The sequence below is a fragment of the Perissodus microlepis genome, chromosome 19 (assembly GCF_051167445.1).
Source record: "Perissodus microlepis isolate ML-2025 ecotype Zambia chromosome 19, ASM5116744v1, whole genome shotgun sequence".
Lineage (NCBI taxonomy): Eukaryota > Metazoa > Chordata > Actinopteri > Cichliformes > Cichlidae > Perissodus > Perissodus microlepis.
The window spans coordinates 16,057,205-16,081,195 of NC_140479.1; the positions used below are offsets into that span (position 1 = coordinate 16,057,205).

At 39.7% G+C, this 23,991-nt stretch overlaps 1 protein-coding gene across 1 annotated transcript; it reads right to left on the reverse strand.

The window, feature by feature from the left end:
- Positions 1 to 260: 260 nt before the first annotated feature.
- On the reverse strand, positions 261 to 22,712 carry paplna (papilin a, proteoglycan-like sulfated glycoprotein). Its single transcript, XM_084915332.1, is given in 29 exon segments — positions 261 to 842; positions 844 to 974; positions 1,698 to 1,873; positions 2,302 to 2,410; positions 3,360 to 3,487; positions 3,894 to 4,040; positions 4,203 to 4,248; positions 5,565 to 5,692; positions 5,786 to 5,944; positions 7,270 to 7,735; positions 8,601 to 8,727; positions 8,839 to 8,923; positions 9,116 to 9,314; positions 10,121 to 10,201; positions 10,417 to 10,567; positions 10,660 to 10,836; positions 11,638 to 11,842; positions 13,482 to 13,547; positions 13,725 to 13,851; positions 13,955 to 14,078; positions 14,531 to 14,703; positions 14,780 to 14,860; positions 15,038 to 15,161; positions 16,585 to 16,715; positions 16,877 to 16,979; positions 17,264 to 17,324; positions 20,252 to 20,355; positions 20,436 to 20,498; positions 22,489 to 22,712. Coding segments are annotated over 28 exon segments (3,690 nt in total). The 5' UTR covers positions 20,487 to 20,498; positions 22,489 to 22,712; the 3' UTR covers positions 261 to 812.
- Between the last annotated feature and the right edge of the window lie 1,279 nt (positions 22,713 to 23,991).

Consider the following 23,991-nt stretch of genomic DNA (forward strand, 5'->3'; position numbering starts at 1 on the left):
CTTGACTTGACGGTTGGAGTAGATTCTGCAATATGCAGTGGAAAACGTCTCTAATAAATTTAGAGATGTCACTGAATTATTTTCCAGTGAAGGTTCAGTTATGTTCATATTCAGTTTCCATCAAGTGAATGAGAAACTGTGCTTCTCATGTTGGGCGACACCTTGTGGTAGAAACTGGAACAACTCAGCACACGTATAACGTACAGTCATTGAAGTCAACCAAAGTTTTTTATCAAAATATGACCTTTATTGTCAAATAATTACATAGAAATAAAAAAAAAAATAGTGGAAAAGTCTTGTAATTTCCTTATATGATACAGAAGCAGCAATGAGTGCAGCCTTGTATCAGTGATTTACTGGCATGAAAAAAGTAATTTCCCCTTTTTTAATAACAGATATAAAAGTTATTATCATCATGATTCTCAAAAAACAGAGAATATATAGATCAAGTGAAAGCATAACTCATTTTAAAGGTGTGGCAGAGTAAGAACGAGTTCATCGTCTCATCACATTCAGACTTTACAGGTTTACGTTATATTTTAAGGCCCATCTTTTATTGCTCCATAAGATTCCCTGAACACCACTTACTTTGTAGCTTTGACTACTGTGCATCTACAGTGATCCGTCCCTTTTTTAAGATTGCAATATTGAATTACATTTCTGTGCAATCTGCTCAGGGTTTTTTGAGTCCTTTTGGCAAATGCAGCAGCTCGCAGTCGACAGCTCGAGTTTTTTAGAATCTAAATGGGAATTCAGATCTCACCCCAGTGTCCACCACCACACATCACATAGTTTTTACACCCTCTGTGGCTTTAACCTGGTCGACGAAACCTGTCGTTTCTTCTGTGAATGCCTGGTGCAGCTGGCACAGCAGAAACTGGAGTAGTATGAGTTGGAGCAAAGTCGGGCGTAAACTATCAGCTCACAGTTGGCAAGCTCAGGCTGGTCCACACATTCTGGCGGGACGTCAACGCCTGCAACGGCACAGTAGACAGGGTCAGAGTCACATAAATATAAGTAAAACAGATTAATCAAGCTACATATAACACTTTTTATGGTTCTACACTTTATTTGTAATTGTTTGTTCTCTGCATTAAACAGCTTTCTTGTTTATTATGTCGTATAAAATGTATTGTTAAATCTTTTAATTTTTTTTGCTTTGATCCTTTGTGGATCTTTAAATACTTCCAAAAAAGCTAAAAAATAATTAAAAAAAAAAAAAAAAAAAAAAACTCACAACATTAAAATTTAAAGCCTGAGCCATGAAATATTTGCCAGAAAATTCAATTTCTTTTTTAAATGGAGTGCTTATGATGAAATAAAAATTTATTAAATATTAATTTGCATATATCAAATTTATTTAAATAATTTTAATCTGTTAAAATGTAGATAATATTCAGTCATTTTTCTGCAATTGATTTCTTAAAAATGTACCGTGCAGTTTATGTTGTTTTTTTCAGGAGGAAAAGTCACACTGGTGATGTAGAAATCTAAAGAACTCAAAGTCACTCACATATAAAATATGATACACTTGACTTTAAAGGGTTAAAGCAAAATCATTGTTTAAACTCAAGCTAAAATAAATAAATAAATACATGATGATATCGTGGCGAATAAATAAATCAGTTCCAAGTTCAGTTTTTCTACTTTCCCTCTGCAGTGCAGATAACAGGTCTGAGCTGATTTAGCGTTCTCACCTTGCTGTGTTTCTTTAATGACCTTTACTTCAGCTGTGGCGCTCACAGAGTAAATGCCGGTGTAAGCGTTGCAGGTGTATGTGCCCTGATCAGAAGGCTTGACATTATTAAGGATCAGGCTGCCGTCAGAAGACAAGAGGATGTTGCGCCCATCTGGACGCACCGGTACACCATTTCTGTATTTAAAGAGAGCGACAGGAAAGGTTTAGGTATATTATTTTAATGCATTCAATAGGCACTTAAATTAAAAATCAGTTCACTCTTTTTAATGCGTATATTAATGCATGCGTGCTCTGTAACTGCAAGTAACAGAAATACAACTCATGGCTTTATTTCTGGATTTTAGGGCCATGAAAGTGTAAATAATGTCAGTGTTGATGACAACAAGAACTGGATTTATATTTTTTTTTGTAGACAAATATCACCTTATTTAACATTTCAGTCTTTAAAGTTATAGGGTGTATTTTTTGGGGGTCATTTTTATTGGGGATTCTTTTTGAATGCTATATAACCTAAAAATCAGACAGTTTAACAGATGTTTCATGCATCTCTTCCACTTATTCTTAATGATGTCTAATAAAATAATAACAATGTCATTTTTCACCTTGACCAGCCTATATTGACGTTGTCTCCTGACACCACACAGGGAAGCATGCCCGTGCTGCCTTCTGACACTTGGATGTTATTGGGAGCTGTTGTGATTTTCAGATCAGCTGGACAAAGAAACCAAGAGAAAAGATCATTAATGTCACGTTTTTCTCATATTCAGTTTTTACAGTTTTATCCTGGGTGTTGCCCTAAGGGTAAAAGATTTTTTTCAAAGACAATAACAACAACAATACCCCAAAATAAAATTGGTCAACAATTACTTAAATTAAACAGAAAAAACAGCTTAGCTATTACACCCACCCTTTGTACAGTGCATATTCTAAACGACCAAAAGACCAAAACATTTAAGCAAATTATTAACAATAAAGGAATGTTTCATAAGCAATAATAATCACACTCCAGTTTTATATTTGTTTACTATCTGATGTATAATTGTTGATTTTAAATAAACTACACAGCCTTACTTCCTCATAACACTTATTTCACAAGTTTACTGGTCTGACAGAGAAATAAATTTCTTTATCATGTGATCAACTCAGCTGTAAAATCTTAGGAATGTAAATTCATAAATAATATGTTCATGGTCTGGATCATATAAACTGGATTAGTGTTTATTTGGTGTTCCCACACAGTCGGGAATGAACTGAAAGGAAAGGAAACAATCTGTTTACAATATGTGTTAGACTTAAAATATGGTTTTATATAATAATAATAATAATAATAATAATAATAATAATAATAATAATTTAGTTTTTACTATATTTCTATGAGATTTCTACTACAGTTTATGTCTATTAACACACACTCATAGACTATTTCAGCACTGTTCATTGTATTTGAACAGTGCAAGCAGAGAGAGAATCAGGCAGTCAGTGACATTTACTGATCTCTGCTGGTGATTATCTGAAACTGCAGCCTCGGGTTTCAGTCTTACAATCATAATTTCCCTTCTGAGTTTGATAAGCTACCGATCTATCTATGCATCTATTGCACACAAGCATCCAAATGGTACATGTTTTAAAAAAAAATGATGAGGCTATGAATAAAACTCACGCTGGACTCTGAGCTGCAGCTGTCGCTGCTCCAGCTGCTGCTGGTTGGAGGCTGTACATGTGTAGACACCAGAGTCATCAGACTTCAGAGGGCCGATGATGAGGGTGCCATCTGAATGCTGAGTTAACCTGCAGCACAGCCATCAGACAGGACCTCAGTTTACACCGACTTCTTCGTAAATGACTCGTTTTTATGGTTTAAAATTTTAAACTACCGAGACCCTGACAGGCAAACCAGGGCAATTTATACCAAGCTGGCTTTAACAGTGTCTGCATCTCTTGGATAATAAAACAATCTCACATGGATAAAGACAGATCAGGTTATTTTCTTTAGACTCCAAAGTTCAGCTTGAATCAAATTTATATATAAAGTGGACTAAATAACTGAGCTATGCTAACTGACATCACAGAGGTAATAGATCTCAAAAATAAAAAATACTAATAGTAAGACCGGTGAATAAAATCAAAGAACTTTCACTGCTAGCAATGTTTTTAATAAAGGGTTCATACATTTCTGAATGTCTTCAATTATTACCTGGGATCAATGATTATCTGTCCATCTTTAGTCCACCCAATGCTGACAGACTGCCGAGCTGAGGAGGGGACAACAGTGCAGGGCAGTCTGGCAGTTTGTCCTGCTCGCATTTCCACCTGGGCTGAGCTTGAGCGCTCAATACTGAACCTGACAGAAATTACAGGGAAGCAAAGACAATGTGAAGTGATTCATTTATACTGTTAGAAATAAATCAGAATACTGAGGTTTCCATGTGCCTGAGCTCTTAATAGCTCCAGAAACCGTAAATAACCATCTTCAGGTGCACAGATCCACAGATATTCTTCTCACCTTGCAAATGGACCGTCTCTGGGAAGCGAGGTAGGAGATGGTCCCTCTGTGGCCGAATACACAAACACAAGCACATATGAATGCTTGCAAACAATTCAACACACAGAGTGAGCACTTGCACAATGTCATTGCATAAACACCAAGTGACTTTGCAAGATCAGCATGTTCTGACACAACCTATGACATCAGAGCTTTACCCCAAACTTTCTACATGTTCATGTGACAGACTAATTGGGGTCAAAGTCAGTCAAATTAGCGATTTGACCGAATCCAGCCCCAATTAGCCGATTGTATATAAGGGTGCGAGAACGTCATTCCATGAAAAATCAGCCATTGCCTCCCAACTGACCCCTTTACAATCAGGTGCAAATTTTTACAACTTTTGTCTTTTTATTGAAGCAAAATGTTACATTCACACAGACTCTATAGTATATATAGGATGTAATTTCACACAGATTCTCAATTGAGACCATCTGAGACCCCTCTATAGGAATTTTAAAACATTTCTTCAGGTAGATTTTACTTTTTCCAGGCTTGAATTGATTCCCAATGGAATGGCCTGGAAATTGCAATGAATTGCAATGCCATCTAGTCTGTGGATATGTATAACAGGGGAGGTCTGAAATCAGAGACATACCACCAAATGAAGACTTCAGATAAAAGGCTTTAAATATCACCTCCCTCAAAAATGCTTATCGATTAAAAGCTCTTTATCACTCTGAGCCTCTTCCAAAATATGCCATTTCCCCTTTGTCAGCAAAAGTCACTCTGTTGACATCAACTATAAGAATATGTAATTCAGATCATGTCCCACATATCAGTTTGTTTGGACTGTCATAGTAATGTTTTCCAAATTCTTCCACTACTTTGTATCTTGTCTGTGAAGGTTCTCAGTCATCCAGGTCATCGTAGTCAAAGGAGCTTGCAAAGAAAAGCGTCTGGACTTCTTTAAGTTACTTGAAGACGTTTCACCTCTCATCCGAGAAGCTTCTTCAGTTCTAAGGTCAAATGGTGGAGAGTCCCAGATATAAACCTAGTGGGAGTATCCCCCCACAGAGGGACAAAAGGACCCCCTGATGATCCTCTAATCGCCTGAGCCAAGGTGTGAAACTGGGTGTGGGTCCCAATCAGCCAGAGTTTCGGGTGTGTTCATTGTGAAACCTGGCCCCACCTTATCATGCGAATTCCTGAGGTCAGATGGCCCAGGATGTGAGTGGGCGTTAAGGCGTCTGGGAAGGGATCTCAAAACTGGATTATAGATATACTTTGTATCTTAACTTACTTAACTTCAGATATAATTATCTGCAAGTGAAACTACCAGTCTTGTTTTGACCATAGAGGTTGTGGCTGAAATGTAATTACCTGAGACAGCCAGGTAAATGTAGCGGTGGTCTCTCTCTCGTTCTCGAGTAGCCACACACAGGAACCAGCCAGAGTCCAGCTTAGAGACAGGACCTACTAACAGAGAGCCATTGGGCTGTTGGTGATGCCTAAATGTAATTAAAAGATAGATATAAATAAAAATAGCAACAGAAAAACAACTTTAATGTAAATTAAGTCACTGAGTATGTTTCTCTACATACCTGTGAGTTGATAGAGGTATACCATCCCTCCTCCACTCCACGACAACGGTGGAGGAAGGTGGAGGGCTGACTCGGCAGGGCAGCACAACTGTTTGGCCAACTAAAGCCTCGACTGTGGATGGGTCGGTCTTATCAATCGTTACTCCCCCCAGAGTCAAGCTGAAGAATAGGGAGTGATAAAAGGAAAGGAAACAGAAGGGAAACAAAGGAGAAAAGAACAGGAAGAAGGAAGTGTGAAAGGAAAAGGACAAAGGAAGAGACATTTGAAGGGAAGAGAATAAAAGTCACTTTATGCTCCACTGTTGGTACTTTTATCAGCAGCCACCAAAGCAAGCATAAAGAGCGCCCACAACCTGGCTTCAAGAGTTTGTCAGATATAGCTCAGAGAAGAGAAATCCACATGCAGCCCAAACAGTGACGAGACAAACAGTGCAAAAAAAAAAAAAAACCCAAATACAAAATACTACTAACATACAAAGGAGACAAGGACACATTTCATGTAAAATACCCAAACACCACTAAAGAAATCTAAATCTAATACCATCTAAACAAGAAAGAGATTTAGGGACCACACACATAGGATGACTGAATTATCACAGCAGAATTTTTATTAGTTTGATTTCATGACATTTAGGTGAAGACACCAAACCCCAGATGTGATGGTGGTTACTGACACAGAGAGATAGCATGCACAAATAAGCACCAACAATAATGACTGACAGAGAGCAGTGAGTCCCAGAAGCATTAAACAGCGTTGATGTCCATATAAGGTGTGTGAGGTCTGGTGACTTCTTCCTGATTTGGTTGAGGTTAAAGGAAGAAATGAGGTGTTGCGACATAAGCAGGCGTGAGAGTGAAAGTCTGTGGAGCTGGAAAGAGCTGTGGCTTCATTATAAAGCAAGAGTTTAGATTATATGAGCATCGAAAGAGTCTACAAAGACGGCATGTTACACAGAAGCACAGTACATTAAGTATTTTGTTGAACAAAATCCAGGAAAAATGGGAAAGGTTGTTGAAACTCAACACCAGGCTGGAAAGCACACAGCCTGATTTACTTGTGGGTGAGGTTGGGTGTGGTCAGATGACACACCCTCCATCTGCTGTGTCAGAGTGAGAGCTTAACCACATGGAGGGTAAGACTAAGTTAGCTAATGTTCTCCGTTTTGTTCCCTGATAGATTTTACTAAAGAAAGTTAAAAAATTTGGATTGCATAAAATATAATTTGCTTATATATGATTTTTGGTTGCTTCAGCTCCACCGTCATATTTCCAGGATGGGTGAATGAGGCACATGATTTGTCTTTTGATTGCGTTTCCATCTCCTATAGCCCACTCTTTGGCCCTGCAGGGTAGAGTGAACTGGGGCTCCTTCAGCATGAATTAGAAGGCTCTGAACAGCATTACGAGGCCAGTAGTGGTAGTAGTGGGGTTGGATCGGGTAGGGTTAGCTTTTCACTGCTCTCCCTGGGTCTTTGGGGTCTTACCTCGCAGCTGGGCTGGTGTGCTGTGCAGCTGTGCCATGTGAAGGCCGGCGTACCCGCAGGTAGACTCTACCTCTGTGGGCATTAGTGGCTGCACTTGTAGCCTGTCTGCTGGTGCTGCTGGTCGAGCCACGCTGGACTATGAAAATCCTCCCCATGTTGCGTGACCGCCCATCCGTTGTAGATCCTCTTCCAGCTGAGGTCTCTGCTCCAGTCGTGCTGTGCTCTCCAGCTGCGGTTCTTGTAGACTCTCCAGAGGGAGCTGCAGGCTGCGGGGCCTGCCGGCTGGGTGCAGGTCGTGGACATGCCCGTTTGCACTCTGCTAGGGTCATGAAGTTATTGGTGTTGCCGTGGCATCCTCCATACCAGAAGTGCACACATTTGGAGGCGATCACATCAAAGTGGTACCGGGACACCCAACTGCTGCAGGAGCCAGCAGCACGGGGCAGGGAGCAGATTGATCGCTCAACTGCACAAAGACAACACAATGCAGATCAGCTGTTAGTTATTGTCATTTTCTCAAACAGGGCTGTCTTGCATAGATGTATTGTGCAAATACAGAGGAAAAACAATATTATAGTATTTTTATCAAGTATAATTTGAATGTTTGTGTTCAGTATTACTACTAAAATGTTACAGTTTACTGCAGTCACATATTTGTTTATAGTCGGTTTTCTTACTACAGCACTATGGGGCCTGAGGAGTAAACATGAAAAACAACTCCCATGTTTTGTATTCAGTAAGCGTCCTCTGCTGCATACCATTTTTTGTTTCTCCGTCTGATTATTTCTTCTCATATTACTGCCAATTGCTACAACACCATCATGGCCATGATATCAATCATGCCCATGAGATGCAGGTGATCTAGATCAGCGGTCCCCAACCCCCGGGCCTCGGACCGGTACCGGTCCGTGAGTCGTTTGGTACCGGGCCGCGAGAGTTGAGGCTCAGGTCTGAAATGTATGGTTTTCAGGGTTTTTAATCGGTTTTCAACGTTATTTTGTTATCGTTTTTATCGTTAACTCGGTTTTCCTGGGTCTATTCACGTGTGTTATGAATAAATCTTCTTTTTTCGGTACCAGTACTAGTTTTATTTTGTTGTATTTATGCGCGACACCTTAAAGGCCGGTCCATGAAAATATTGTCGGGCATAAACCGGTCCGTGGCGCAAAAAAGGTTGGGGACCGCTGATCTAGATCAACTGGATAAGAGCGACTGTTAGAGTGACCTCTAAATTGGAGCATCTCAGTAACCAACAGCACAAAATTATATCTTAACTGGAAATAATATAAAAATAAAAAAAGATTTCTCTTCATTGAGTTTAGAAAACTTACTATAATTTGGAGGATTGGGGCAGCCCTCCCCATTGGGTCCTCCTGCAGGTGTGGTGCGGTCATAGCAGCAGCCATAGGTGGTGGTGCGGCATTCTACTGCATTCTCAGTAGGGAGAGAAGGTGTAACCTGAAAAGGCATGACACATGAAATAAGGCAATATTTTCCCATTCTTTAAATAATTTGACTGACATTTGACTAATGTTTCATTCATTCAGACTTTTGTGTGCTTTTGCTTACAGTTGGTGCAGGGTTCACATACTCCGCACAGCCTTCCTTATTGGGGCCCTGAGCAGCCGTCACACCATCTTCACAGCAGCCATAACTGACACACAGAACAGGAAGAGAGCAAGAACAGTTGGTATTAAAAGTTTGAGCTTCTGGTCACGTATAATGCCACATAGTCCCTGGTTAGTAACCAAGTCAGCGACCTAAAAAAAAAAAAAAAAAAAAAAAAAAAAAAAAGGCTCTGCATATGACCTCAACTGCAGCGCAATAACAGAGTGCAGGTGGATACCTGGTCTGAATGCAGGATGTTGGGACAGGAGAGGGAGCTGGAGCTGATGGGCAACCCAGACCCTGTGGACCTCTGGCTGAAGTATGCCCATCTGAGCAGCAGCCATAATAAGACTGGCTGCAGTGGAGAGCCGGGGCGGAGCTGTGAGGGTCGTAGACTGTATTCGTCTGGGTTGGATCTCTTGTCTCAGGCCTGCGGGCTACAGGCAAAGCCAAGTGAGCGGTGAATTCACACATTGGGGTCTGTTTTGCATGTACATAGTTCACCATGGTTCACAAGACAACACCATACAAGCAATAGGGACGTTCACACATCGGTTGAATAAACAATAGAGTCTGTCATTGTGTTTGAGACCACACAGTGAGTCTGTACAGGATGCTGAAGAACAAAAAAAATCCATACTCCTTTTGTTTATGGGCTAACAAAGCAGAGGAATTTATAAAAGAAATCATGATCAGCAATCTGACGTAACAATCTGAAGGGAAATAAACACACAAGACGTCAAACTTAAAATTCCTGACCACTGGGACAGCACATGATGCTGAAAATGCCAGAAACGCCACTGCCAGCACTAGCACACTTCAGTGCTTCAGAAATATTTTAATCAGGCCAACAATGACCATGGAACCATAAAAACATGTCAATCAGGCCCAGATAATTAGTGCTGGGACAGGCTGAATGGGGATGAAGGGGGGCGGAGGGGTTGCTGGGGACAAAGTGACAGGAGTTATATCAGCAGAGAAGAGGGGATACTGAGCAACAGAAGGGCAATCACACCTACAATTAGCTTTTAATGCTCCAACCATAATAAGAAGATGGTATGTTTTGGTAGTTTTAATTGTTAATAACTGGCTGACAAGATGTTACCTTGGTGATGTCACACTGGGCTTTTTCAGTGGTTTTTTGTTTACTTTCTGAGTAACTACGTAGCTAAAAATGCTTACGTACTAGCTTATTTTCAATGCTGATGTGATTATGAGATGCCTTTGAGAGGTAGAGTCTAACCTGTTGCGTGATCTGGCACATAAGGCTGGAAGCCAATCTGAGTGCTGTCATGTCCCCGTGGGTCCTGAATGCTGGGGACGACTGCACAAAGTGTGGATAAAACAAACACAGAACAGTGTAAGCATGCAATTGCAACTTAACTGAAGACTGGCAGCAGTCACAAAATGTTAAATGTAATTTTGCACATGGTATTTATAGATTGCAGTCTATTAAGTAAATGGAAATTTAACAACTTAACTTGAGAAATAAAATAACAACAGGTGTATTGTTTATTTGCTTAGTTAGAATTTGCTTACCCTGTGGGCTGTAACAGGGCTGGGTGTTGCAGCGCTCCACTGTGAGTGGTTTGGGCTGGGTGTTACACTGGTCCACAGGGTACAGGTTCCTCTCCTGATCAGAGCAGATCACCTGGCGCTCTCGTGAGCCAGATCCACAACTCTTAGAGCACTGCAGGAAAATGGAGAGAGTTTTTCACCCATACAGCTGCTATAACTACATTTATGAGTCCTTGTTTGGTTGCATGTGTGCATCGGGTTTACCAGTCCCCAATCTCCTACGTGCCAGCTGATCTGTTGGGGGCAGGGGGCCATCTCACATCGTTGGACAGTGGCCGGGCGTAGCAAAGCACTGCAGGATGTTTCATCCAGCCTCGTACCATCTGAACCCATACAGGTCACTTCTCTGGTCTGCTGACCTGAACCACAGGTCACTGAGCACTGCAAACACAAGGATTATATACCAAGTGCATAGATTACACTTTTTCATAAAGACCCAAAAAAGATGAAAATTTTTAAATATAACCCAACCTTACATGTTTGTGTGGTATTTTAACCTTATAGTCAAATGTGCTTATCATGTAATTTTACATTTAGGACTTTCGATCGGACCTGAGGTTTCTTCCTGTGAAGAGAGAGTATTTGCTTCCCACCATCGCCAAGGTTTGCTCATAGAGGGCTGTTTCCAGAATACTATGGCATCTTACAGTAGAGAGTGCTTTGAGGTCTATGTTTTGGTGATTTGGTGCTATATTAAAAAAAACTGAATTGAACTAAGTTGAGGTAAGCCACTTTTTTCTAGAAAAAAAATTACTCTAACAGAGTGTAGATTGGATACCAGTGTTTATTATAGCTCAGTAAAGCAAAAACCAGCTTCTCTGCTTTGTAGTTAGTTGGATTAACATATTATTTATGTATAAATCTTTGTTTAGGGACTGCAATTAGTACCATCTTCACTCTCACAATATATTACATTTGTTCCCAGAGTCAGAGTCAGAGGCTTTTAAGTATGCAGCCTATTTTTTCCAAAGTAATCGACACAACGGCCAGAAACTGTCAGAAATTTTCTTGATAAATGTGAATGCTCTTAAAGTTCTACTTTCTTGATATCTTTTCCATGTTACATGTTATGTAGAAGAGAGAGCTCACATTTTTACTGTGTGCTGGTTGTATTTTTTCTTTATTTAATTTGTTTGTAAAGTCTTTTACCAGGATTTAAATAGAGTTCTACAGTTTGCTCACCGCGCTCCATCCAGTCACATGGTACTCAGCACATTTCTGCATGTTGCAGGTCTGCAGAGAAGGAGGAGCGTCAGCGTAAGCAGCACAAACGGCATCCTCCACCACGCGGGGTCCCGAGACATCATTGGAAACACACTGCACACTGCGCACCTGAGAGCCTCCACCACAGGTAACTGAGCAGGCGTTCCACTCCCCAGTTTGCCAGCTGAGAAAACCACCAAAAGACAAGAAACAGGAGTCAGTCTCTTTGCTGCTGATATAGACACTGTACAGCTGAACATACAGCATACACAGCTTCAGCCAAGAGGAGTGATGGGAAGAGTTCCGTTCCAAAATCAGGAAAAACAAATGAGTTGAACAAATACTGTCCAGTTTGACTTCACTGCTCTTCAGAGCCGTTTTTTTACGTTTTACTTTAACTATAACGTAAACATTTCTTCGTCAGTACCTGACCTGGGGCATAGTCTTCCATAAATTTTTTAGTAGATAATGTATATATTTTAAATTTTATTTTTGGTTGGATGCATGGATAAATGCGGGAAAGAAGCGTTATAATTTTCAGCCGTGAAAAATACAAAGACATTTATTTTACTTTTTTTTTTTTTTAAATGAGCAGAATAACTTGACCTATGACCTACATGCTAAACCTATTTGTGTTAACATATCAGCATTTTTTTATTTTATTTTTTTGACTGACAAATTCAATAATTATTTCATATTTGATGCAAATCGCTGTTTGGAATGAAACCTCCGAATGCCTTTAAAAGGCTGCGCTGTTTGAACAAAGCCTCTCACATGCAGCTAGAAAAAATACTAAACTCCTGGACACATACACACTGATAACAACACTTTTAGAGACAGACGTCGAGACACCAGATGATCCCAGATGAACCTCAGACAGTGTTTTTCTCACTATAATAGGTTAGAACTGGCACTAATGGGGCTGCTAGAAGCATAGGCAGAAGTGAAAGCAGCAATAAACGGCAATTTAATTCCCCGCATCTCCGCAAATTAAGCATCTACTGATTCTGGCTTCAGGTGTTAACTTTAATGGATACTGAGGGTGCAGTTAGAGTCACTTGAGCTACATAAACATCTCAGGTTTCTAAGCTGCAGCAGCATGAAAGAAAAGAAAGCAGGAAATACCAGAAAGTCATAGACTAAAGCGACTATTTACTACTTAGCACTACTGCTGTGTCCCAGCCTGAAAAGTACACAATCCCCAACACCCACGGCATGACGATCTTTAACCTCTAAGCGCCTCACAACACATTGGCTACAATATTGCACAGGAACAGAGAGCTTTACAGTTTGTTGAAGAGATCAGGCAGCAGCCCAGCTCAGGAATCAGACACAGGTGCCACAGCTTAAAGGTTAAAGAAGAGTTGGCTCTTCGGGGGGAAATGCTACATCCAATCATCCATCACTCACTTTACAAAGTGCTGGATGTTGTCTAAGGTAAATGAGGGTAATTAAAAGGTTGAAAAGAGATCTCTGAGCTGGACAGTTGCCCCATGCCTTCATCCTTATCTCACATGGACAGAACAGACTTGGCACTAAAGACGGACTTGACTAGAGTCAAACACTTCTAAAGGGGGAGAGATCGCGCTTTCAATCAACATTTATAACATTTCTGGTCATTTTTGACATTTTCAGCCCAATTTTAGGGACAAGTAGCCAAAAATGATTCGTTGTAAAAGTGTTTGTTTGACAGAAAGCATGGAAATGATCTAACAGAGCTAATAAAAGAATCTTTTCAAGGAAATAAGTGTTTAATTATTTAGATCTTCCCCCGGTGTTTGCAGTCACCTAAAGCTCCTCTACGACCACTGACCATGGGTTACCTGAACACAGAGGCTCTGGGCCTCTTTGAGGATCTCAACAACTGTGGTGGATACAGGTACGCCATCCTTTCAGACAGGCATAACATACCAACAACTGTCAAAATGCTGCTCTGGGAGGTATTGATGGTACTCTTTAAATTCATTCATTCAGAGTGGAGCAAAGTAAACTCTGGAAACGTCTAAAATTTAGCTTACATTTACTGAAATAACACATTTCATTTGAGAAGTTTAAGCATTACTTACCTGCGGATTTGTGGGCATGGTTGAGGATTGCATGTACGGTTGCTCTGTGGCCTCGGCAGAGAAGCACAGAGGTAATCAGGATAGGCCTCATTGTCGATTGAACAGAAGACCAAACGAGACTGGTAGCCTGATAAAGGAAGGTATGGAGCTATTATACTTTCCAAAAACAAGGATGTTTAAAAATCTTTAAATAAAATTATGCTGGCAGCAAATAAAAGTTGCAGTCTAACCTGATCCACACTCTTTGCTGCAAGCAGACCAGGATCCATAGCTCCAGTAGTAGCCCTCTCTGGAGCGTCCATTTGGAAGGTAGTATTCATATTCCACTCCCTGATTGGGCTCCTGGCTGATTATCTGAGGGGACAGGGTTCATTCTAACTCCTACTTTTTTCCACACATCCAAAACGCTACCTTAAGTTTAAATTTTTAAACAAACACTTATGGCATGAAGAAACTAAATGTTTCTCTTTTCTGGAAATGTTTCTCATATATTTCTGTGGCAGAGGTGTGGTCCCTGGCTCAGCTGCAGGGGAGGGAGCTCAACGGGGCGGTGCCAGCGAGGCAGGTGAGAACACAGCTGGTGGCATTTGGACTGATGACAGTCTTTTTCCCCTTTTAGTGAGGCAGGAGACGAGAGAGGGGAGGATGGAAAGCTGAGACCAGTGCAGACCAGACCGTGGTCGTTGTATAAGAACCAAAATAAACTTGACATCTGTGAGCACAACCATTGTGTGTGTGGAGTGCATTCTACAATTTCATATTTATAACCCTGTGAAGTCTATTTGATCATGAATGGTGTTTTTTACCTCAACAACAAGTGGTTCGGTGGTGGGGCCACGGCCGATGATGGTTTCAGGGACACTGTCGCCCTCAGCACCTCTCTGGTAGTACAGCATGGTGCCGCCAATAGGTGTGGCTCTGGAAAACTCAATTACCCAGTGGCCATTGAGATAATACTCTCCACGTAGATTCTTGATAGCTGTAAAGAAGTTGTAAATGTAAATTATTTTGATTATCTTGTAGTGTGTTTTCTAAAAGGTCTGACACACACTTACCGAGGTAGTTACGTGTGGCATGTGTCTCTCTGATGCTGATGGTGGTGGCTCCAACGGGGATGATGAACATCTGGTTGTAGCCTGATATAAAAGTGGCAAAAAAGAAGAAACTGGGGTTTAAACTTCAGGAGAGGATTTAAATGACACATATTTAGATGATGATGACTTATGACATTTATCAGGTACATGTTGGGTACATATATCATTTGGCATATCATTTGGGAGTAAGCGTGACCAAATTAGAAATATGAATCATACCGGTTGGCAGGTCGCGGGCAGTGAAGCTGTTCTTGACGCGGTAGCAGGACTGGCCGTTACCCCCGCACTGCAGACAGGGGTCCTCCTGCTGAGGAGACTCCAGCATGTTGTCGCAGCCCATACGCTGATGAAAGGAAAAGTTGGGAAAAAATGTTCAAAAAGAAGATGAAAACCACAGTTCACCTCAACCTTTATTCTGTGTCATTTAAGTTGTCTTCTGCAGATATAAACAAGCACAAATAACATCATTTAAAAACTTTAAATCTTGATCTTAATAAAAATCTGATGTGTTCATCTTGTAAAATTCCTGTCTTTGTATGACAACTGTCAAAGTCACTGCTCCACTATAATAGAGAGAGATTAGAAATCATCTGCTGAGCAAATGTCCAGAGAATATTATTTCTGTGAAACGTGTAGTTCTAAGAAAAACATGGTTGGAGATGAAATAATTGAAAATAAATAAATAAAGACCCGAGAAAAGAGTGGATTTGGGACAGCTGTTCCCTTCAGGGAAGGTGATAGAGACATGAAGTCAGAGGTTAAATTGACGAGGTTTACTCGTGAGGAAAAAGTTGCAGCAATAATTGCATGAGAAAAGAACAAGAGCAGAAGTGTTTGATGTTATACAGAGTGAAGCTAATCTTTCATCCTGCTGCTCAGCTCCACTGATTGTGTCCTGTCTGATTAACGAAGTGATGCTGCACAAGATTTGAAGTCGTCAAACCCCAAATCATGGATGGGCAGACTAATCAAATCATTAGACCTAACTGGCAACTCATATCAGGCTATGTGTTGCATTTTTTAAATAAGACCTCTACAGCTCTTCACATTCCTTTAGTGTGTGGTAAACACCAAATTGCATATGTTATACATACTGTGTGGTATTTGAGCTGCCACCTGCAGGGCAGAGAGCAGAACTACAAAATATGTGCCTTGCAACTTAGTTAACTTTATAATTGAAATGTTCATGCACACATTTATTAAAGCCCCATTGAGGCTGACTCTCGAACCAGGGATCTTTTGTGTGTTTTTGTGCGTTAACCACTGCATGTAGCTATTACTACTGCATATAACTGTGTTATGTGCAATTATAAATTGCTTTAACACGTGTTTTCTTGTCCACATAGAAACCCCAGATACAAATCACACGTTCGTGTCAGGTATAACCGGGGTAAAAATGTCAGCAGGGATTGCCCTGGGGGTAAGTGCTGAGGAGAAGCCAACAGGAGCATGTTGAGACTAAAGAACTTACAGTACACTCATATTTGGAAAGTTTACCACTTAAAATAATACAATAAATTTCCTGTTACATAACCTATAACCAACAGAAAAGAATACTTATTATTAGAATTATTAATACTCTTTCTCAAGAAGTATGGAGTAATAAAAAGTTACGGTTTCAGGACATTTTCAGGACAAGTTGGAAAACATAGAATTACATTTAGATGTCACAAACCTTCCTACCCTCTCTGTTTTCGTCACCTGTCAGATATTAATTTCTTTGTGTGTGTGCAAGTGTGTGCGCAATATTTGGCGGGGCATCCTACCCTGCACACTCCATCCACACAGATATCCGTCCGCCCTGGGTGACAGGGCGTCCCATCAATCACAGCTCTGCGGTGGCGGTAGAAAAAGTTTTCCCCTCTTGGCATGCAGTTCAGCTCACAGGGGTTCTCAGCTATCACAGAAATGAGGCTGATTTTAACAATTTAAAGAACTTAGAAATACAAATGCTGACAAATAGCTGGTGCTTGGAAAATGTCACAAGAAAATTCAGTCAATAGTATACATAAATATGGCCTGTCAAAACAAACTCTCAGCTTTGTTTTTGTTTCTGACCTCCGTAATATGGAAGCCATTTGTAGCGTTTCCCGTGGAAATCTGTCCCATCAAACTGGGAGCACTGCTCTTCACGGAAATCCCTGGATCCCTCTGGACAGTCCTGAGTTGAATAAGGAGATGCAGCAAAGGTCAGTAATCCTGAAATAACTACAGGTTTAATACAAATTCAAAAAATATATTTACAATGTCTTCTTTAAGAAAGAAACACACTTTTGTACTTTGCCTTAGGTTTTAGTGCATCATAGTGATTATTGCTCAAGTTATCTTGTTAAAAAAAAAAGCCCATTGATATATATAAAAAAAAATTTAGAGATCTAAATATAAAAGTATACATGAAAATAAAAGGTTGACCATTAAAACCAAATTAGTTTCACATGTGATCACCTGGATGTTGCAGGACCGATATGACTTGTCTGGTCCCACACAGTTGTGCCCTCCATCCTCCCTGAGTGCAAATAACATAAAACATGAACATGACATTTCATGTAATACTTTTATGAATGAACCCTGATCTGCCCGATATAGTGACAGCAATTTCCACAAGAGTAGAAGAGACTAAGACCGCCTGACTGACTTTTATCCTTGCTTCTACTACTCCTTATGCTTTAAAAACACTCCACAACATCATAGATACATTTCTTTAGATGCTTTAGATGCTCTGTGCTTCTTAATGACCACTTCATTTAAATTTGTATCACAGACTTTCTGTTAAAAGAAGATGTTCACAAATAATCCTGTCTTTCTTCTCTCACCCCAACCGCCCCTCCCTGAGCCTGGTTCTGCTGGAGGTTTCTTCCTATTAAAAGGGTTTTTTTCCTTCCCACTGTTGCAAAAGTGCTTGCTCATAGGGGGTCATATGATTGTTGGGTTTTTCTCTGTATGTATTACTGTAGGGTCTACCTTACAATATAAAGCGCCTTGAGTCAACTGTTGTAGTGATTTGGCTCTATATAAATAAAATTGAATTGAACTGAATTGAATTGAAAATGGGCTGACGATCCAGTATAAAGTCATTGCCCTTAACGTCCCATCAAACTCTCTCACATCTTTCCCAAGTAAAGTTTCATTAAAACTTGACAGCTTCTCATTGCGAGACAAAAACAGTTAATGAGTAGGTGCAATGAATGTATGCAAATACAGCAGAGACTGTCTGCACAAGCAGAAATAACACGTTTCAGCTCTGACATTAAACAACATTCCTCTTTAATCTGTACCTGTTAAAAATGACCTCTCAGCACAGCAGAAGCCTCAACAGCAACATTGCTAAGCCCTAGCTTTGCACAGACATCTGTGCACATGCCAGTAAACTGCGAGACAGCAGACTGTTTCGCCACTCACCATTCCAGCACTGCTGATAATTCATGATTTAGTCACCTTCAAAAGTACCTGGCCTTAAGCCTTAAAACAAGACATGCTCCTGTCAGCACACCTGAACTATAACTAAAACATGTCAAAACAACGGCTTTTCACTTAATAATGGAAAACAGCACATTAAACACTACTTTCGGTTTAAAATGATACAAAACAGAAATGTGGAAAAGTGGCAGTTATTCATGCAAAATTATTGATTGCACATAATTGAAACTGATTATAGCCCCGACTGACAAAATGACAACCCCAATCATGCTTGTTTTTCTTGTGAATGTGTTTTTTTTTTTACTAAAATGAATGTATGGTGAGACGTGGGAGTTCCTGTAAAGCGCAGAGGGAGCTGTCAAATCACTGTGTTTAAAGGGGTGATTCAGCAAGCCTGGCAGACAAGATATGACAGAGTTCATCTGACTGGCAATGGGTAGGACCTCTTCCCTATTATTCATCATTTTCCTAAAGAAGGGCTACAGACTCACTATAAGGCTCTGACTCACTGACTGACTGCACGAACATGTTGAAAACAAGCATCAAGAGACATCAGACATCAAAACACTGCCATCAAGCTTCTACAGAGATGTAGAAGCTGCACAAACAGCTATATCAACACTGTATGATAAAAACAACATATCTAACAGCTTGTGGTCAGGTAAATGCAACAAGATATGACACATGAAGTAAAACAAAGTACTTAGACCTGTTAAAAACAGCTCCTCACAGACTTGTTCTGTCTAGTGGGAATATTTCTGCGCAAAAGAAAATAAGACTTGTTGTTTTTAGAAAGGTATTCAGTATATTAAGCTAAATTATAGGTCGCTGAGATACTCCGTCGTCTACTTTATAGGAAGACTTTTGTTTTAAACCTCTTTGATAGTTTTATTTATAGCGTGGCTATATTAAGATTGACTTTTTTTCTCTATTTTTGTAAGGTACACTGGAGAAAAAGAGCGGAAATGCAGGAAACAAAGCGGGGAAGTGACACAAGGGAGAGAGGCGGGGGTGTACCCTGGACAGGTTGCCAATTAAAGGCTAACACAGAGAGACAGACAATCATTCCTGCCTACATTCTCAACTATAGCTTATTTACTCTCGCCAGTTCACCTAGCATTCACTTCTTTGTCTCAAAATGAAATGAATCGTCAGTGCTGCCACAGCAGTCTGTCACACACCTGAAATCCTTCAGCCAGTAAGTTAACAATAAAATCTACAGCTAATTAAAAAAAAATCATAATGCAGAATTTTAATGCACTCAACTCAACTGTACAAGCGTGTTTAATTTTATATGTGCAGTGCAGTTTAATCCCAATATTCAGGTAGAATTTTGAATGCTAGTTTTATGTGTAATATAGTATCTTTACTTCAGTTTTCTCATATTTGTATCTCTGTAAAAGATCTGAGTACTTCTTCCAAATGGCAATATGCCAGATGGCCCCCAGCAATACTGCAACATTTACGGGAAAAGCTGGGAGCGTGCTTACATATTAGTCACATGTGAGAGGAGAAGTTTTAAAAAACAATCCAAAAACTAAAGAAAAACTGTACGTGTTATTTAAATGTAACAACACGTGTGCCGCAAAGGAAACCTAAAATTTAATGTTGACTTTTAAAACCACTACTGAAGCAAAAAAATTGGCAGCTCGAAATGTTCACCTCCCACCTGATCCTCTTCAGCAGACAACCGACAACACACAACACAGAGACGTCCTTTTAATATTAAAGGGCCCCTCCCTGCAGTGTGTTTTTGGGAGTAAGACAAGCCGACATCCTCGTGACTTCAAGGCATTCTTTCACAATAAAAATACACAGTCCGTGAACCTCACAATTAGCTTTATTCAAACAGGAAAAAACTGTGTGTGTGTGTGTGTGTGTGTGTGTGTGTGTGTGTGTGTGTGTGTGTGTGTGTGTGTGTGTGTGTGTGTGTGTGTGTGTGTTATAAGTTTATACATGTATTTATGTACATCAAGATGCATTAAAATGGATAAAGTTAATGTGCAGAAGACTTACCTGTGAGTAATACAGCGCCTAGTTCTCACAGTCACACCACCACCACAAGTCCGACTGCATTCTCCATATGGACCCCATGAGTCCCAGTAATCCACACTGGGCCCCTGGGTGCAAAATTAGACATCAGAATTTGTCAAAATTACTTTTTTTTCTCAGTGCTTTTCTGTATTAGCTGGGAAATTACCATGAAAGCTGGAGTCAGGAGCAGCTGTAGGATTACCAAAGGCAGGAGCATCCTCGTTATTCCCTGGAAAAAAAAAGAAGAATTAAAGGGCATCCAGAGTTTGTCACTGTGACTAATAAAGATGACTGCACATGCAGCACACTTTTTCAAAAACAAGCCAAGAGTGAGAGAGAAACAGTAATTGATTAGGCGCACAACAAATGGGTTAACAAAAGCAGAACAGAGCTCTAAGGAAGAGGGGAAAAGACTAAGCAAAACACTGCCAGCTGACACTCAGTAGACATCATTTTTGTTGCCTTGCAGCATTTCCTAAAATTTCCTAGTACATAAATCAGATTGTGGTGCTTCTGCACTGCTCGTACTTCAGTGTTGGGTGCTTTGACAGTTTTACAGATAAGATCTTTAGATATGCACTGTTTTTCTTAGTCCTCTGTAACAGTAAGTTTAATATGTTTTCCACTGGTCCAAATAGTGATTATTGAAAAAATATTCACCAAATTTATGACTTGTTGTTCCAGTTATTGTTAAAACTGGACATTCACAATCCAAAATGCGCATATAGTGACAGGAAGAATGCGGACATGAAGAAAGCCTCTTTAGGAAAAACACTTTTTATCAGATGTCCATCACTTCAAGCGCCAGCCTTATCATTTCCCTCTGCTATCTCATTGCTTAATTGCTTAACTGAGCTAAAATGTTTCCTTTGTTGCATGTGGAGAGGCTGTTTGTTTGTTTTGTTTTTTCCACGGCAAATTGCATGTTTCCTGCCCCTCTGAGAGTGAGAAGGGGGTTGTCTGTAGCTGCCAAACTACCCCTGACCTCTTAGCCATGACCACCAAACTGAAAGGAAAGTTACTTCACATCAAATACACAAAAAAAAAACCAAAAAGGATGGCCGTGCCCAAGTGAAGAGAATACAGGGTGTCAGCTAGTCTGTCTCAGACATATATACACAAACACTTACTGAGCCATAGGGACAAAATTGAGTAACTTAATGCGTTAATTGGCCTGGGTGGGGTTAATCTGAGGCTGTTCTGTCTGGACCCGCAGCAGTCCTTGATGATGAAACCAGCACCTCCACATAAAACGTGTCATGTCATTTACTACTGGAGTGGTAACTGGTTTCATTAATGAGTTAATAAAATAGTTAATAAAATAGAAATCTCTGATCCAAACCCTGTAATGTTTAATTTACATTTTTATAATTTCTATTTATTGATTTTTTTTTTTGGCTTCAAGGCTGGTTTGTCATTTTTTTTCTTTAATAACTATTAACTTTTTTTTTTTTAATGAATTCATTTTACACCCATCAACAACCACATTAATCGTGAATTTCTGCTTTCATTTGTTTCGGTGGGTTCAGCTATAAATATTAGTTCAGAAACAATCATTTAGAAATAAACTCGCCAAATTAAGCACTTTCGAAAAAAATAGAAACACAGAAAAAAAAAACCCACAGAAACACATCTAATAAAAAAAAACTTCACATCATTATATTATAGCTTTATTAAAAGTATTACAACATATTAATGCATGCTGAAACAAAGTACTAGAGTCAAATATTAATTGATTAAAGTTTTAAGCTAATAAATCTTAGTTGTTTTAACAGCGATTGTAAACTGATCCCGACTATAATCGGTCACTGATCTATTTAGAAGTTCCCTATGAGATTCCTGCCTCGCTCCCTTTTTATTGTGCCAGCTCATAAAGCTTTTATCCTCGGGCATTACATGCTTTTATCCAACCAAATTAACAATTATTCGCCAGTCAGCGAGGGCATGCAGTGTCTTGTGTCCTCTGTACTGTGGGTGAAGAATCTCTGCATCAGGCACCTGATCAGCCGGGAAAATTATAACAATTTAGCCTATTTGTGCTATTTCCATATCAAATAATAATAATAATAATAATAATAAAACATACTATTAAAATAAATGTTACCTCCTATGGTACCTCAGTGAGATTTACAAGAGCACTATCGGTGACTCGGTGACCGTGAACAGGTTAGTTTTAAAAACTTGAAGTAAAGTCAGGTAAAATAATGTTGGATCCTCACCGTGTTCAGCGGGTTTAATAATGTTTTCTTGGAGTTCCAACCCGTCGGACCTTGCAGCGCGCAGCAGACCTGACAGCTGGTTTCTCTCTCTCCGAGTTTTGACCTGAAGATGCTACCGGTGCAGTGTCCTGGATATATGAGGAAAGTTATCTGGGAGGAAACCTCTCGCTCCCTCTCTAATTCTTTCTTTCTGCCGTGCGCCCAGCCTACGAGGAGAAGAGAAAGTCCCGTTGGTTAAACCTCCTCCGCGTCATTACCGCGCCTTTTAACCAGGAGCTCATCCAACCCGATTACAGCCCCCCCTAACTGCAGAGGAGGGGACATTTTACTCAACATCTCTAATTTCAGACTGTAATAAAAAATTAAAAAAAAAGGGTTAATCAGCATGTTCGCTTGTTCTAGGCTCCCCACAAGCAAACGCTAAAAGAAAAAAACCCGCTTTGCTGTAACCAAACGCGTTATTATCATGCTCCCCCACTGTACCCACCGAACATGTAATACCGAACATGTAACACCAAGGTAATCATCCAAAGTCGTGGCTCTATTTTAAATGCTCAGTTACAAATTATAAAACTGAAAATAGGTCCCAAATGTTCCCTGGATTGTATGTTCAGCAGGAATGTGTTGGTTTAATCTTTGTGTTTTACTTTTGCCTCTTTATGTCTTGAGAAATTGCGCCTGAGAAGAGAAACAGCCAAAGACATTAAAAAAAAAAAAAAAATTCCATCAAATATAGATTTCCTTTTTCAGAAGAAAAATTGTACATATGCTAAATTCTCTGTGGGTTGTGTGGTCTGTTACTGAGAACTGCAGTAACAGAAATCCAAGTAGACTAATATAGAAAAAAGAAGTCACAGATTACAAAACATGAAAATCCTTTTCTTTAGTTTCTGATATCCACCTTCCCACTATCACCGCACAATCAGTCAAGATGTACACTGAAAACTGCTGTCAATAATTCAAAAGTCCGATTTTTTTCCTCTTTTTTTTTTTTTTTTTTTTTACATTTTTTTCATAATCAAAACAATTTAACAGACATATGTCTAACAAAGTGTTTTGATGACCTCCTACTCAAACAAAAAGAGGTCATCTTAATTACAATCACCCAATTCTTACAGTTTAAGGAAAAACAGACTGAAGAAAACTAACTAAAAAAGACACCTGTGTAGTTTGATAGCACCAAAACATTCAAGGCTTTAACAGCAGTAAAAATCCAGCAGTGGATTAAAAGTCCACCTACATGCCCCACTTTGACATATATTTGTGCAACTTTTATAAGTTGCCACTTTACCTAATCACCCAGTCTTGTATCAAAGCCTTTCTGGGTGTCTTCCAGTCCCTCAGGGTGATTTGTTGTCCAATCATAGCAGTCATTGTCCAGTGTTACTTGGGCCCCAGTAAAATTGGTGAACATTTTTAAAATCTATAACTCTTAAATCTGATTTCAAATTTTACAAAAACACAAAGTCTATTAGAAGAATTTGGTGATTTAATTTTCAAAAC